The 17,430-nt window shown below is 41.0% G+C and overlaps 1 protein-coding gene across 1 annotated transcript in view; it reads right to left on the bottom strand.

The window, feature by feature from the left end:
* The window catches only part of LOC102564501 (macrophage mannose receptor 1), a 56,642-nt gene that overhangs the window by 23,863 nt on the left and 15,349 nt on the right, over positions 1-17,430 (bottom strand). The window contains exons 9-19 of the mRNA XM_006265855.4: positions 17,184-17,297; positions 16,121-16,236; positions 10,855-11,003; positions 9,504-9,703; positions 8,987-9,108; positions 7,779-7,869; positions 6,427-6,571; positions 5,809-5,844; positions 5,538-5,707; positions 4,076-4,143; positions 1,674-1,774 (exon numbers count right to left, since the gene is read on the bottom strand). Coding sequence (XP_006265917.1) covers positions 1,674-1,774; positions 4,076-4,143; positions 5,538-5,707; positions 5,809-5,844; positions 6,427-6,571; positions 7,779-7,869; positions 8,987-9,108; positions 9,504-9,703; positions 10,855-11,003; positions 16,121-16,236; positions 17,184-17,297 — 1,312 coding nt within the window. The remainder of the gene's footprint in view (positions 1-1,673; positions 1,775-4,075; positions 4,144-5,537; positions 5,708-5,808; positions 5,845-6,426; positions 6,572-7,778; positions 7,870-8,986; positions 9,109-9,503; positions 9,704-10,854; positions 11,004-16,120; positions 16,237-17,183; positions 17,298-17,430) is intronic.

Raw genomic sequence — 17,430 nt, 5'->3', positions numbered from 1 at the left:
GGCAGGGTCAGGGCTGAAGTCCTGGAATCCTGGGAGAGCTCCAGATGATAGAAAATGCCCCCGCTCATCCATCCTGCCAATGAGCTGATTGGTGGGTTGGGGGGTTGACCATTCTCCTGTGACAGGAACCCACCTACAGCCTCAGGAAGATTCCCACCACCAGAGAAAAGTCCCATCCCCACACCCCTCCAGTTCCATCCGGAGGTATGTGGGGGAGCAAGAAACAATTCCCCTCTGACTGCAAGGACTGCAAGCTTAAGAATCCTTATAGATATGGAGGAATCATCTCCCACTCTCCACAGTCCTGCTCCACTGGGAGGCCTTGGGGAAGGAAAGGACAGATGGACAAGAGACCGCTATAGCACCACTGCAAGGCTGCTTGGGCTCGAGCAACTTTTCAAATGGAGTGAAATTGTCCCCTGGACCCTAGCCACTAGGTTCCCAGTTCCTACCCTTTAAATGATGGCACCCAGATTACAAAGCCCTGGGGGCCAGGAACCAGGCATGAAGAAACTCTTCCCACCCTGGTTCACAGCCCAGTGGGCTTTAAATGCCACATGTCCCACCCACCTGGGCTTCACACCAGGCAATTTAAAACCCAATTGGCTGCCTATTGACAGCCTGTCCCCCTTCCCAGGCAGGGGAGAGGACAGGCAGTCCAGTAACAGGCTTCCCCAAGAAAAGCGGTGGCCCAGGGACCAGCTCTCTAGTACTCCCTGGCTGAAGACCTCACCTGTGTAGCTCTCCATCCAGCCGACTCAAATGCATGTACACCCAACTCTTGGATTGTTTTTCTAATGATAAGAATTTATCTTAAATTCCCATAGAAATGCATGTCTATATTCAGTCAATGGTTGCTCAAGCATTGTGGTGTGTTGTTTAGAGGACCATGCTGCAAAGTCAGAGATGCAACTTAAAACTCCTATAAACAAGGAGATTGAGATCCTATATCTCTTGCTGCCTTGGCAAGTTGCTCTACTCATGTTTTATTGTAGCTAAAACATGGGAGGACATGCCTCCTGTCTTAGAGGACAACTGCCCCTAGTCACATGGTTCTGATTGTCTAGATTTTCATACCTCAGATAAAATGTAGTCATGGATGCACATATATACACATTTAGTTAATGCCCAGTCTACACATGCACACTTATAGATCCACACTGCCATTTAGAAATTGTACTGGCTTGAGTACATAACATATAATTAACACTCCACCTTGCAGTGTTTTCTAGTGTTTATAATTTGTCATCATTTGCATTACAAGTAGTGTGTACAGGCATCAAATAAAACTGAGGCCCTCTCCTCTCCTTCTATGAACTGTTGTGAAAAGATATCACTTTCAATGCTTAAAACAGGTAAAAGGGTAGAAAGAAACAGAGCTGTAAGCAATTTGTCCACTGTCATACAGAAAGTAAGAATTCAGTTCAGATTTCAATCCTAGTTCAATGTCTTAATTGCAAAAGAGGTGGGAGAACTTTTAGGAGTAATTTAGAAATCCAAGTGCTAATGATTTTCAGTATGATTTATGTTCAAGTCTGGTAAGGGCTTTTGAAAATCCTACTCAACATGAGCCTACTTATTGGTAAAACTTATCTTACAAGAAACACCCATATTGCACATAAGCCATGCAATGCAGAACTATTAAACTACTGATATAGTAATATTATACTCACCTGTACGGAAATACATGACCACACAGTTTTCATCATTATTTGCAAAGTTGGGTTCATTTGGGGCCCAGGCAACATAGTTTACTGGAGTGCCATCCATCCAACTAAAAGAAATGACATTCCAAAATTATTGAGTATATCAAGTTATTTTTGAAGGCTACATTAGTTCATTTTATTTTATATTACAGAAATCCTAGCTACACCAAAAGCAACTTGGGCACATAGCTCTGTGTGTGTGACTTCTTTGCTTTAGGGTTGTAGGTTGTAGCCACATTGGTCTAAGGTCATAGGCAGACAAGGTTCTTTGGGTGGATGTGATATCTTTTATGAGACCAGCTAAATAGTTAGGAAAATTGTTCTTTGCAAACTTTCAGGCACAAACACCCTTCTACCCAAAGAACCTTGTGTGACTTTTTTAGCACTTGTGGTCAAAATCCTGAAGAGCAAATTGAGAATATTTTCTTGTTTTTTAACCTACATTTTCCCTTTGTTCATAAAATTAAAATGAAATGTAATAATTAACAGCTGCAAGTTAAAACAATATAAGACTAAGCAAATTAGATGCATTTGTTATAGATATAGTCTGTTTCCCCACCTACACTTTACTTCAGAGTTTTGTAAAACAAATTGCAAGATGAGATAATGATTTACTTTTACTTATCCTCTGGAAACATACTTATCTGTAGATTAACAGCCTATGGACAGAATCCCTACATATAGATTTGACAGAAATTTCCTCCATAGTCCACTGGCCCCAAGCTAGTGTAAACTGATAGCCTCCAGCAAAAGTTATTTTCGGCATCCTTCTTTACACGTTTATCCTTATGTATCCAGTACTGATTTTCAAATTGTAAAATTCTTCCCAAATAACAGACAATAAAAAATCTCGATCAAATGGTAATCTACTAAACGGTTTATTGTCAGGGACTATCAAGCACAAAGTCAAATCAATAGATTCTCATAATCAAAAGTTTGTGGATGCTTCCAAAAGCAAAATCCAAACATGCAAGCAAAATGCAAGGAAATCACATACAACTGAACAGAGATTGTGTGTAGTTACAGAAAGGTCCAGAGCCATATACGAAGAAAGAGTATACAGTGAAGTAAGAGAAATATTGAACAGACAAGTGACATCACCTATCAGGAAGGAAGGTGAAAATAAAGAATGAGAGAAAAAAAACCTTTAATAAACAGAATTTAATAAACTTTAATAAACAGTAATTTGCCCAGATAGCAGAAACAAGAAACAATAGCTCTAAGAGACAGGACTGCCCTTTTGTGCCACTAGCTGAATGCTGTGGCCAAAAGGCTTTTCCTGAATAGGGGAAAGAATGGCAGAGGTCAGAGCGGCAGTGCTTCATAATTAAGGTTTCAGTGATGGTCTTTTAATCCAGCACTGAAGCATGGGAAAGGGAGAGAGATACAAAAAGAGGGACCCTGGGATAAGAATGATGTCTTAGGGAACAGACATGGGAAAATTCACCAACAATTCTGAGAGGAATTCAATATGTGGCCATAGCACTTCATAATTTTGATGAATACTGTAGGAAAATGAATCAATCAATAGAGCTTGCATTTTATTTATCCTAGATTCTGAGACTGGTTCAAGAAATTGATTCCCATGAGAACAGGAGTACAAAAGTTCTGAGTTTTGGCTGTTGCAGGTCCTGGTGACACCTAATTGCATTTTTGTCACATCTGACATGTACTTACCTATGATATGATATAGTCAAGTGAAACACACCTCAAAACTTCAAGCCATTTTTCTCTCTCTCGCAAAATCAAGAGAGGGAAGAATGCAAAAGATAACAACCAGAAGTAGTAACACAGCACTGACTCTACCAACAAAACATCAACTAATACACTGATTGATGCCTATGAAGCTCAGAGAAATAAATGAAGTGAAAATGGAACAAATACAGGAAAAGGTATTAAAAGCCCAAAGAAAAGACACCTTGCCCAAAGAAAAGCCCAAAGAAAAGACACCTTGCAAAACAGCTGGAGAAGGGGAAATGTCCGAAGCTGTTGATTGTGCCCAAGGTACAGGACCCAGGCATCATCATGAGGATGAAAACCTGGAAGTAGGAGAAAATAATTGTTTTGCCAATTAGGGAGAAAATAGGTTTCTTAGCAGTAGCAGCTTTGTACCTCTATCTAAGCTGGTAAAATTTGAAATACATTTGTTCATTCACTAACTTCTCTCTCTCTCTCTCTTAAAATTTTTTTTTAAATATGTTTTAGCTATGTATTTTACTTCATTGAAATGTTCTTTTGATACCATGATGAAAAATTAATCCCCAAACAAGTTCATGAGCCTGTGAAATGAAAACTTTAGCAAGTCATTCAAGATAGCCTGATGCAATACTTGTACTGCTTGACAAGCTTTATGGTCCTTGTTTACTTACCGAAACTTTTTATCAAGACTCACATATAAGCCAATGTAAAGGTCATCGTAAAAACCATAATAGTAGCTCTAAAACATAGAGATAAGATTTTAATGAGACGTAACAAAATAGCTGTAATATAAAGCAAACATCTGTTCTATGGAAGTTGGCTTAGTAACTTTTGTACGTAGTATATAGGCCACCAACCATAAGCTTACTATTGGGGAAAGAATTGTGCAGTATTCTGAAAACATAAATCATAATTCAAGGCCTTTACTTGATCACCAGTAAAAATAGAATGGAATGATAATGAAATAGAGGAAAAGCTGCTATTATATAGTGGGAAAGCCTATCTGGTAGGCAAATGTGACAATAAATTAAAAATAAATTTGCAAGTTTGGGAGAGCATGGAATAAGAAACCCCTGTAAGCTAGACAGAAATTTCTATTGATATGTTCTGGATTTTAATTTGATGAAATAATGTTCTTCTCAAATGTGTGTGTGTTTTTTCTTTTTTCCAAAAGAATATGGTTAGCTTCATAAATAGGTTGTTGGCATTGTTGTTGTCAAGAGAAGGAAAGGTTTTGGCTTTTAGTTTTTCACTGAAAACTTAAACCTTTAAAATGTTTAAATGTTGACAAAAATGGGGAAAATTGATTTAATCAATTTAAAAAAAAATCCATCAAAGCTCTAATTCTTTTCTCTTTAGGTCAGTAATTTTCCACCAGAAGGTCAGGATACCATGGAGTAGGGTGAGATTTTTCGAAGGGTGCCACAAGGTTTGAGGAGATAAGCAGGTATGAGGAGATAAATGCAGGCTGAGGTTTATCCTTGCCTGCCCTTGGCCCTGCCTCAACTGCCCAGTCCTTCTGAAAGAACGTAAGCACTGTTATACATAAATGAGTTTTTTAAATGGAGTGCTACTCGATTCACAAAAATTATGGAGGGGTCAAATGAGGGGCGTCTTGAGTCAAACACAGGGTGCCTCAAGTTTAACCCTAGAGCAGTGGTTCTCAACCTTTTTTAAAACTTTTACAGGTTTTATTCCAAAGGTAGATCAATGGCCTAACATTTATCTTTCCATCCTTTACTGCAATTAATGTACTAAAATGACAAAGGAGAATGGTGAATTAACTGCTTCCTTGGATCCTGTGTGTGAATCTCTATGAAGTTTTCATTTGGTCTACCGGCTGTCACTTAATGCCAGATTTTGAATTATTTATTTAGTCAAATCTCTCTTAAGTCTAACAAGTAGGACAGCTCTAGAAACTGGCAACAATGTTTTGTTCTCTATTTCTCCCCTTATAAGGAAGCTAAAGGCTTTCAGCTAAATTTTCCAAGTGTAGATCAACCCAGGACCTTTCAAAGGAGCCTGGATGCAGTATAGCTGCATGCCTTCCAGTACATGAAAAGCAGATACTGAAAGATGTTTCTATGGCTGCACAGAATGATGCTTTTTGAATATAATAAAACAAGATCTTACATATTTCCACAGAAATTTGTTTTCACTTTCATTTTCAATGACAAGAAGATCTCCATGATTTTTCTTGCAAAACTCCCGGGCTTGTTCCATAAACATTTTTTCCCTGCTGAAATAGTACTCCTTTTCATTATGTAAAATCCATCCATCTTCACTAAGAATATATTGATCTTCTGCAAAAGCAATAATAAAACCACATGCACAGTATCTGTAATACAAATTAAGCATCATCATATAATATTTTGTTTCTTTTGACAGAAAATAAAAAGCTTACCAAATGTGCTACTTGGTTCTGGTTTTAAAGATTCTCCTGTAAAATAAAAATAAAATATGAACGTGGGATAAACCAAAGGAATGCTTTCTAAATGAAAGTTATTTTTAAAGTAATACAAACTCCAGCATTGTTTGATACGTTATGTTTCTGTTACACATAAAATATCTGAAAGAAAGTTAAAGTTCACAAAGTATTCATCAATATTTTAAGTTTCCAGCAAGATATAGTTGCAATTAAAAGCAAATATTCATGCTATCAACCTACTGGAATACATTCCCCATGCAAAGTGTAGTTTGGAAACTACTCTCAAATCTGTATCCTAAAATGCATTTCATGAAGTAAAATTCAAAGGTATAGACTGTTCCTGAGCAGACAAATTAAGTGTTTTGATGCGTCTTAGGACGCATTTGGTTTACAGAGTTATTTCCATCCAGAAGAGCCTGCAGAAAACAGATGCTAGAAACCACCCTAATTGAGATAAACATTTTTCCAACCAGCTTGTGGTCTCTTCCTCAAGAAGACCAAGTGTGGCGATGAAAGGTCTAAATTTAATGTTGAGATTTGATTTCCCATCCTTGCATTGTACCACTGTGCTCTGTTTGCCTATAGCCTTGTTACCTTTTCGTATTTGACAAGCCCAGGAATTCATATTCTCACAAAATACATCATTCCACTCCATGTCACTGTATCCATAAAATATGCCACATTTTTCATTTCCTCCATAGTTATTGGGTTCTCCTTCTGCCCAATTTTCATAACTTACCTATGACAAAAACACAGCTCTGTTACTACTTTCTTCTAAAGATGAATCATGAGCTAGCACTGCACTGTGACGTCCACAGAGAAGTGGTTTTATTTCAACTCTGCATTGTACTCACTGGGCCAGTTATAAGACTCTGAATGTTACAGATCTCTCTGGATGAGGAAATGGAGAATGACCTTACCTTATGTAGTGACTCCTTAGGGCAATTTACATAGTAATAGGTTTAAGGAGTTGTGCCTATCCCATGTAAACAAGAGATATCAGCCATGACATACTTTATAAGGATGAAGTAAAGTAGGTTTATAACCTAGTCTTAACTACTACTTGGATATTCTGATGATCCCACCTGTGACTAATCATGTGTACAAGTATCTTTGTATCTTCATGACTTCAGTCAACTGAACAGTTGGAAAGCCACATTGCTTAGGTTATCTTCATCCATTTTATAAAACTGTTTATAAATGTATGTAAAGTATGTAAAGGAGGGGGGAAACATACTGCTTGCTGTATTCAAATGAAAATTAGGAAGTTTCAAGGTGCTAGGCGACATGGCAAAAGATAAAATAAGTGTTCTTAAGTGGAACCAATTTTGAATGCATTGTGATTGTTTAATTTGAATAAGTTGTGGTTGCCATGTCATTTTCTTATTACCATCTTCTATTGGAACCTTTCTTGTCTAATGTTGTCTTTGCCATACCCACTCCATCATCTTCAGATTGGACTATTCTATTGCATTCTACTTTGGTCCATCTTGCAGAGCATTCAAAATCTTCAGCTGGAGCAAAATTTGATCGACCATCTCTTTGATGGACCACATCAAAGTCTTCTAATTTGTACTGCTTCAGTCAGCAGGATTGGAAATTCTTCATGGACCTAGTGATATTACATTTTCCAAAGCAATATAAGAAACCTACAGGTGGTTATAGGAAGAAACTATAGTCTACAGTTCACACTTTACAGCTACTAAATGTTTCAACTCAAATAGACACATACACTTTGATCAGGTTCCACCATAAAGAAGCATGCAGTGGTGAGTAACAGATGCATTATATTGCCACATGCCACATATATTCACAAAAATTTTGCTGGAGGATCACATGTGGTAGCGTAGGGGGGAAGGAGGAGTGAAGCAAGAAATGGCCTTGTAAAGATTTCTAGAAACAGTATTACAAAAGACAACTATATTATAAAAAAGTAAATTACTTACTGCAGAGCCATCACTCCAAGTATATCCTTTGTCAGGATCCAAGTTGTTAAAACCCATCCAGTAATATGAAGACGAATAACCTCCTTTCCGCCTAAAGCATTGAATATAAATATGCAAAGGGAGCACAGGATATTTCATTAGAAGAGAAGGATCTGTGTGATTCACACAAGTGTCTTCAGACTTGCACCATGGCAACAAGTTTGAATGTTTCCTGTAACATTAGTCTGACATTCTGTGTAGATATACAAAATATTTGGTCCCTTAGCAAATTATTTAAATGTAATTATTTAATCCCCAGTATCCACAAATGAATACACTTACACTGGCCTCAAGGGATGATACACACTTCTCTTCAAGAAAGACTACAACTGCAGAGTTACTATACACAGTATCTCAGGTGTAAATGCAAATTAAGGCCCTAATTTAAGCATGTATTTTATTTTAAGCATTAATGGAAAACAGGACCATGAAACCCCTCCCTGCCCCCACTCAAAAAATGAGCAGATTAAAATTGTTCAAACTGAACATCTGAATGACCAAAAATGTGCTTTAATAGTTTTGGTTTTAAAAATTAAATCCAAGGACTGTTCTTTTTTTAAACCTGTGTAATGGAAATGAATTTGACATTTTCATATTGTAACTTTTTTTTTACTTAACTACAAATTGAACCTATTTTCTCTATGCTAAAGTGCCACAGTCTCAGTGTCTTTAGAATACTTCACCACTTGGATGACTGTGTCATTAGTATAAACCAGGGAACCCATCCACAATGGTTAGCTAAAACCATCTTTCCGTCTCTCTGACCAACTCATCCCATTTTTGAATCTCTGCTACTAGCTCTCCCAACAAATGTACAGTGCACAGTCTAATCAATTTTCCTTGGTTTCAAGGGCCTAAGTCACTTAGCTTCAAGGCACATATCTAATCCAGTCTTATACCTCTGTTCTATTACCAACATCAGCCTGGTAGCCTCTTTCTTTCCCTTTTACTCCACTACATTTTCCTTGTTGTCCAGCACAGAACTACCTCCTCAATTCCTGTTTGCATAGCCACCTTCTCTCCTGATACCACTTCCAAAACCATGCAGAGATACAAATTGATATAAATGTATAGATTTGCAGTTGGAATCAACTGTTTCTTGAAGGACATTTTTGTTATGTGCGTGTCACATGTCAAAAGTGAAAGAATAAAGTTGTGCAGATACTCACAGTTTAACTATTACGTTTTGTTCTTCTTCAGTATGGATAGCAGCCAGATCTCCTCCTACTGCTCTACAAAAATCTCTAGCCTCAAACCATGACTTTTTATATTTTCTTTCTTTGCTAAAAAGCTGCAAAATAAAGTATAATTAAAGAATGTACAAGCATCAAAGAAATCAAGAAATGACTATTTTGATCCTGCTTACTCTCCCTGTCTCCCATCTAGCTGTTTATGCCTAGGCTTAACCATTAAGCTCTGACTACTAACAAAATCCTCATCTATGCAATCTGGTCATTTCTTGAGTTTGGCTATTTCATCCTCCTCTTGTCTATCTTCTCTGATGCTCTATGAATCCATACATTAGTTTCATGTGAATATGGTTCTTCAACATGCATCCCTCAGAATAAAAGTGCTACTTCAGTATAACTTGCTATTGGGTAAATTTGTAGTCAAGGTTTTCTTTGGATTTATCCAATGTATATTTTATGAAAACAAGTGCTTTGATCACAGACATTTAATACTTACTTTGAAGCATAAGCTACTATGGGTGGATGAAGCCCATCCCTCTGGACATGAGAGCGGAGGAGCTGTTGTTGGAGGAGGAGGAGGAGTTGCTCCCTGCACCAACTGCTTGCAGAGGAACAATGTTTTCTGTTCACAGCTCAAAACATCCCATAATCCAGCTGCAGTTCCTGTTCTCATGACAACACAGCCTGCCTCCCTCCCTTAATGAAAAAAGAGAGACAAATGTATAAAGTATTAAACTGAATACACTTAAACTTCTGTTTGAATTTAAATATACACAGGGCATAGGTTTTAGTTTTTCCTACAAATTTCAAGTCACATGGAATCACACATTCTAAGTGCATACAAGCAGCAGTAGCTTGTGTCATTTAAGCAACTCACACGGCCAATAAAAATCACAATATTTATCATTTGACCTCATAGAAAGCATGCATGGAATTCCACCCACAAGGTCTTTTTTTTTAATTCTGAGAGACCAACTTCAGACCTTTTTGGCCAGGTACAGACATTACACTTTTACCAGTATAACTGATTGGAAACTGGTTTATAAGCTGGTCCAAGGAGGTGATCCTCCCCCTCTATATGACATTGGTCAGGCCGCAGTTGGAGTACTGTGTCCGGTTCTGGGCGCCGCACTTCAGGAGGGATGTGGACATCGTGGAGATGGTCCAGAGGAGGGCCACTCGCATGATCAGGGGGCAGCAGGGCAGGCCCTACGGGGAGAGGCTACGAGACCTGAACCTGTTCAGCCTCCACAAGAGAAGGCTGAGAGGGGATCTGGTGGCCATATATAAATTGGCCAAGGGAGACCAGCAGGTAATGGGAGAGTCCCCTGAGCACTACTGGGAGTAACAAGGAATAATGGCCATAAGTTGACAGAGAGTAGATTCAGGCTAGATATCAGGAGGTACTACTTCATAGTCAGGATGGCTAGTATCTGGAACCAACTTCCAAGGGAAGTGGCGTTCGCTGCTACCCTGGGGTCTTTAAAAGGAGGCTAGATAATCGCCTAGCCTTGGTCGTTTGACCCCAGTACTCTTTCCTGCCCATGGCAGGGGATCAGACTTGATGATCTGCTCAGGTCCCTTCCAACCCTACCAACTATGAAACTACGAAACCCATAACAGAACATAAGTTCAGCGTACATAGGCTGGTTTAAAAATGGTGGAACTTGGTCTAAAATTTGTCCCCCTCCTCCTCAAAGGGCAAATGTGTTTCTGCTCACTACCAATCTAAACTATGCTGCCTACAGAAAACCTCACAATCAATTCTATCTTTGAATGTCTATACCTAGCCTTTGTGTCATATTTCCTAGGTTGCTGTCCCATTCACATAGCACTGCAGTACATACCAGGCATGCCTGAATTCCAGTGAGTGAACAGAATCTTGTCACCATTGGCCCACTTGAAAGTACCTTGTTCTTCTACATCTGAAAGGCCAATCCAGAAATATTTTGTGGGTCTATGCCCAATATGGGAAGTCAGAAACGCTTGTTCGTATCTGTGAGAAGAACCATTATGAACTCAAGGTCAAGCCAAAATTCTTCCACAGTTCTCTTTTGCATCAAATCATTCATCAAACAAAGTTATTTCATCAAAAAAGTTAGTAATATTATAATTGTATATTAATTTAGTTAGTAGGACTTAGGAGATATACTCATTATGCTATAATTTAGATTTGTACTTTTTTCTTTGTACTGTACAATAATGAGCACTGAAGTACATAGGAACTTGGTTGATTTGCAGGCACTTTTAAATTCAATATACAAAGACAAGTGCAAGATACAATGCTGTCAGCTCCTGCAATTTTACCATTAGACTTGTGATAAGTCCCAATGACTTAAGTATATTATGAGAAAAATCTCAGCTTTTGTTAGAAATAAACAGCTAGTTTCTAGTCTTATTAGCTGCAGAGAAAAAGTTTGAAAAAGTAGAGCTGAAAGACTCAAAATCTTGAAGGGAAAGAAAAAAGTAGTATTGTAAAAAAGTAGTATTGAAAAAGGTATTTTTTTCAAAGTTAATTATTTTTAAGGCAAAGTCATGATTTTTGGGGTCACACAATTTCTGAATTAGGGGCTTGAGAATAGTGCAGATAAAAATATATATATTAAAGCCCCTGCTAGTACTTAAATTTCCATAGGACAAGAATTGATGGCATACACAGTTTATTTATTTATATATACATTAGGGCTGTGCAAAATTTTGGCAGCTGTTTCATTTAGTTTTGGATTCGGATGTTTCGACGGTTGAAACACTGAATCTGAAACAAAACACAGGGCTCTGAAACAGCTCCCAAATGAAATAGGCCACTGAAACATTTCAGAAATTTTCTGAAATGTTTCGGATGTTTCAGAGCTGTTTCAGAAGCGGGCTTGCAGGGAAAGAGGGAGGGGGAGAAGGAGGGGGAAAGACAGCTCTGATATTGACATCTGTAGCTGGCTAGTGACAATGACCTGTCCCTGAGTTCCCTTCCAATCCCAGTGCTCTGGAGGAGGGATAGAGAAACAGCAAAAAAGGCTGTATTTGTGAATGGAGTCTGCCATGTTGTAGCTGTGTTTGTCTCAGCAGGAGCAGCAGAGACTGAGAGCACTGCAGCATCAGTCTATAAGCTTGCAGCTTGATAGAGCCTTGCTACCAAGTTGTAGCCATTTGCCAATCCTTTCCTATTTCTTTACCCTTGCCTACCCTTCCCCATATATCCTATTTTTTATTATTATATTTTTCCCCCACAAACAAAAAGAAAGCAGTGCTTTGCTTAGAAAGCACTTAATGCACATGCATTTAATATCACACACACTTCTTTCCAGCACATGCAATATGAAGCATGCTGGAAAGGCAGGTGCCAGGTCTTCTGGCTGGGGAGGGAGAAGGGTAAGAGGGAGAGCTGCAAGTTCCTTCCCCCTGCCCACCCTAACTTAGATGCAGCCTTTTCCCTAGCACTAGTAGGCATGAGGCTTCTTCTGGTGCTAGTGGCAGCAAGGAGGTGGAACCAGTGCCTGCATCTGCACCCTCTCCAATAACACCAGCCATAATAATAAACCCCAGCACTGCCAGCATGACAAGCAGCACACCAGCATGTCATTGACAGTCTCCTCCACCCCAATTTCAGTTCCCAGCCTGACCCTTCCAGTGCCAGAGGAGGAGCTGAATCTGGAAGCAGGGAACCTGAGCACCCTAGCAAAAGAAACTCTGGGGGCCAAGGAGGAATCTGAATTTGTGCTCCACACCCCTCAAAGTTCCCCTAAAGCCAGGTCTCCTTCTCTGGAAGGCACTTCTTGGGAGGTTGAGGTTGTAGAGGCAAGTAGCTCAGCTGAGTCCGCTCCTTCTGTTGTCATGCCTCTGCCTGCTAAGGAGGATCAGGCAGGATCCACACCTGTACCCCAGAAGCGAGGGGGTAGTGTGGTGTGGGATCATTTTGAGGTGGGAGATGGTCCCAAGTATGCTATCTGCCTGCACTGCCGATGTAAGACCAGCCAGGGCAAGGAGGAGAAATACTACAGCACCACAGGGATGCTGATGCATCTCTGCAGGCACCACCCCCTAGCCCTTGCTCCTCCTCAGCCTGACACCTGTAGGAGCATGCCCAAAAAGAAGTCCACCTCTCACTCCAAAGCCCCCATCTCCCTGAAGCAGAGGCTGGCCACTCTGGAACAGTGGGGCACAGGCAGATAAAAAGGGGGGTGCATTGCAAATGTGAGCGAGATCACCTAGAGCATCAGGGAGATGCTTGCTCTGGATGGCCAGCCCTTCTCCCTAATTGAGTGGCCAGGGTTCAGGTGGCTCATGGTACTCATGGCCCCATCCTAACAAGTGCCCACATGCACCACCTTCAGCAGGATGGTGGTGCCCTCCCTGTATGAGGCATGCAGGGAGTACTTGAGGGAGGAGCTGTGCAAGACAGGCCCACAGGTGGCCTTGCACTTCACCTCAGACATCTGGAGAAGCTGGGGTGGTGATCATGCCTACCTCTGCCTCACAGAGCACTTGTGCCATCAGTCAGGCCATCGGTGGGCTCTCCTTCAAGGGGAGGTGATGGATGAGTCCCACATGGCAACGGAGATCATGGGGGCCACAAACTGCATGATGCAGAGGTGGCTCATTGGGCAGGGTAAGCTCACCCGCGGGTTCATGTTTACCAACAACACGGCCAACATGGTCAAGGTGGTCCGTGATGCTAACAAGTTCAACCTTGTAGTCAGGGACACCTTGGAGGGGGACGGGGCTACTGGTGATGGCACCAGCACCACCACCCAGCTCACTTCAAAATGCAGGAAGGTGGCATGCTACTTCCACTGGAGCATCAAGGGGAGCAAGATGCTACAGGACACGCAGGCAGAGCTGAGCGTCTCACAGCACAAAATCATCCAGGATGTGGAAACTCAGTGCAACTCCACATACCTGATGCTTGAAAGCCTGGCAGAGCAGCAGAAGCCCATCCATGAGACGGTCTTGCTTGGGGAGATTGGGATCAGCAGCCCCTTTAATAGAGCTGAGTGGGATACCATCTCCCAGATCTTGGTGGTCCTCAAGTCATTCCTTGAGGCCACCGGGAGCCTCAACACTGGCAGTGCTCTCCTTAGCCAGGTGATCCCCATAGTCAAGGAGCTTGAGAACCAAATGGAGAAGTTCCAGGGGATCAATGTTCCTGGCTGGGGCAAGCCGCTATCACCAGAAGTGCAGGCACTGATGAAGTGGCTAAAGGAGGGCATCAAAAAATGGCTGGATCCATTGCGATCCAGTACATTCAACATGTGACCCAAGGGTGAAGGGGAGTATTTGCCAGTCAGTGAAAAGCTAGTCAGTGAAAATGGAAATGGAGGCATTAGGGGGTGAGAGGCTGGGAGGGAGCGGGGAAAGAGGGAAGTAGCAGGTAAAAGTGGAGAGGTACCTCAGGAGTCAGGTACCTTCCCTCCTATCCCAGCCTGTCTCTCACCCTGATGCCTCCATTTCCATTTTCACTGACTGGCTTTCTTGCCTGCACTGCATACCAGCCTCTGGCTTCTTTACTATTCCTTCTATCCAGGAAGAGCGCACACACACCAACTAGATGCCTCCACAGCCTGATGAAGGGTTTTTAAACCCGTGCAAAGCAGAATTTCTCCAACTATTCCATTGGTCTAATAAAAGATATCAGATTGACCCTAAGAGCCTTGTCTGGGCTATGTCCTTAGACCAACATCACTATGACCTACACCCTTTAACACACATGACACTAGTTTTGCTTTCAGCAGTTTCAGGTTCAGTTTCACAGAAACCCCTGCTCCACTCTGCCTGAAACCTGGCAGGCCTCCCTCATGCCTGCACGAAGGGCTATGTATGTGTCAGGACAGGTGCTAAGGAGGGTGGCCATTTAATGCCCCACTCTCAGAGCTGAAGGTGGCAGTTAAGCTTCTCACCAGCACAGCGAGCATTAGAATAACATCTCCCTGCTGAGCTCCTATGCCAGGAAGAACTTGGAGGTATCAGGGCTGAGGCTCTATGGGGAGGAGGCGGCCCCACATCATTCTGGGCATGACCTAAAACTGCACCCTGCCAGGGTTGGGAGGCCTGGGTGGGACTGCCAGTGGCATGGCAGCCCCAGGAAATGCCAAGACCATGAACATCCCTGATGAAAGGCAGGTAGAAGCAGGAGGTACCTGATAACCTCCAGCCACCGCACAGTCCTGGCTGGGGAAAGCCCAGACCTGTAAGATCTTTGAGAGGCCTAAGGCTAACTGGTTGCAGTGGAGTTGTGAGGGTGAGAGCAGTAGCTACCATCCCTGCAGTTTTCAACCTGCTGCGCCTTAACACACACAGAGTCACACATGTCACAAGTTTTGCTTGTCAGCAGCCTGAGGTGCAGTATCCCAGAAACCCCTATACCTATCTCCTTGAAACCTGGCAGGCTCCATGGCCTCAGAAGGGGATAGCATCCCTGCATGTTTCATCTGAATCAGGCATGAAATGACAAAGTTATAGGCAGTTTTGTGATTCCCCATTATAGCCTATGGCCGAAACACCGTCGAAATTCCAAAACAGCTCTGAAACAATTTCAGCTGAAATGAAATGGGACAGTGATTTGAACACTAAAATGAATCACTGTCCCTCCAAAACACCAAATGCAAAACAAAACAAAACACAGCCATTTCGGACAGCCCTCCAAAACGCCGAAATGAAACACTGTCCCTCTGGAACGCCAAACAAGAAACCAAAACTAAACACAGCCATTTTGCACAGCCCTAATATACATACATACACACACACATACAAACACACACACACATGTGCACATGTGTGTATATATCACATATGTATATGTGTATATATGTAGTATATACACATATAATACATACATATATACACACATACGTACGTATATATACATACACGTGTATATATGTATATACATATGTATATATGTGTATGTGTGTACACACACACACACACGCGCGCGCGCACACACACGCACACCCTTTCAGGTGTCCCAGGTAACTCTGCTTTTTATAAATTTGTTCACCAGCCCCATGTAATTGCCAGTCAATGAGCTATGCAGCAACATGTGTTATTAATAAATGTAGAACACAGACGCTTCTTTGGTTTTTCCAACTTAATTATAAATGTAGAAATATTCTTTCATACCTGTCTTGCACAGTAACTAGGAAAGCTTTGTTATTTTCACAGATTTGCTTGGCTTCAGAAAATGTCGCAGGTACTTGTCCAACTAAGTAACAGTAAAAACCATGTCTTTTCCAGCCCTGTCAACATAAACATCAGATGTGCATGCATGTTATTGTCAGATTGTGAAATTACACAGTATACATTAGCTGTATGCTACACTTCTAAAACTTGTATTAATGTTGTGTCACGTTACAAATGCAGTAACCAAGCAGTGATAGTGGCAGGGGTTAGATAGGACAGTCATTCCTTCGCCATGAGTATATTCCACAGAGAAGCTTCTGAGAGTGTCCTACAAGTTACGTGTGGTTTGCAATTAAATTATACACTTAGAAACACTGCACAGCTCCCCTTAAAACTGTGGCTACATTAGGATTTTGATCTGCTTTCTAGTTAACTGGAAGTGAACTGTGCTATCATCTTTTCCTCCCATTGTTAACAATGGGACATTTCACCAAAAACTAGTTCAGTGCAAGACATTCATGGCCTTCAGAGATCTACATGACACAGAAAGACATCAGTGCTTGTTCATCTATACTCTGACTTGGTCATGGAAAACAGCTGCTTTGTAATTAGAGGTGTGGGACACAAAGTCTTTGATCAACCATAAACTGAATGTATTTTCTTTCCAGTTCAGTCCTGCATCTCAGTGTCTTTAGAATACTTCATTTGGATAAGTGGCATGATTAGCATGAACTCAGCATGGATAAATATGTTGTGTTCCTTATCAGTGATCTTCAAGAGATTATTCATGTATGACCAAAGCTGCATAGAATTGCTCAATTCACAGAAAACACTATACTGAGATGAGGAGGCACAAGGAACTGAGAAAGTAATTCAGGTCAAGCATTGCCTAAGAGCCATTTTTGATGTGAAAATTATCAAAAGGCAGAAAAACAACCTGCTAGTCTGAAAGCTGAGCAGTTACTATAAATGAAATCCTAAAAGATAACATAATTTCATAGGATGTGAAACAAATAGACCAAATAACCTCCATGGATCATGACACATTTTATTTTGCACTTACCTTCTGGCAGCCTTGGTCAATAATCTCAACCTCCCCAGGTTCTTCTGCCAGAGGTTTCCGTTTACAAATGTACCCGAATTTCTTTTCACAGTCATCATCTGCCCAGTACCCATCCTGAACATGGCAGGTGCAGAAAATAAATGTTAATGAAGAGGTATTCAAAATCTTTGGAACAGTTCTTATTCCCCTTTAAAATCATAGGAACGCAGTGCTGGAAGGTACCTCACAAAGTCACCTAGTCCAGCCC

The sequence above is a fragment of the Alligator mississippiensis genome, chromosome 5, assembly GCF_030867095.1.
Source record: "Alligator mississippiensis isolate rAllMis1 chromosome 5, rAllMis1, whole genome shotgun sequence".
Taxonomy (NCBI): Eukaryota; Metazoa; Chordata; order Crocodylia; family Alligatoridae; genus Alligator; species Alligator mississippiensis.
The sequence above is the reverse complement of the archived record's forward strand: the minus strand, read 5'-3'. Positions and strand labels throughout refer to the sequence as shown.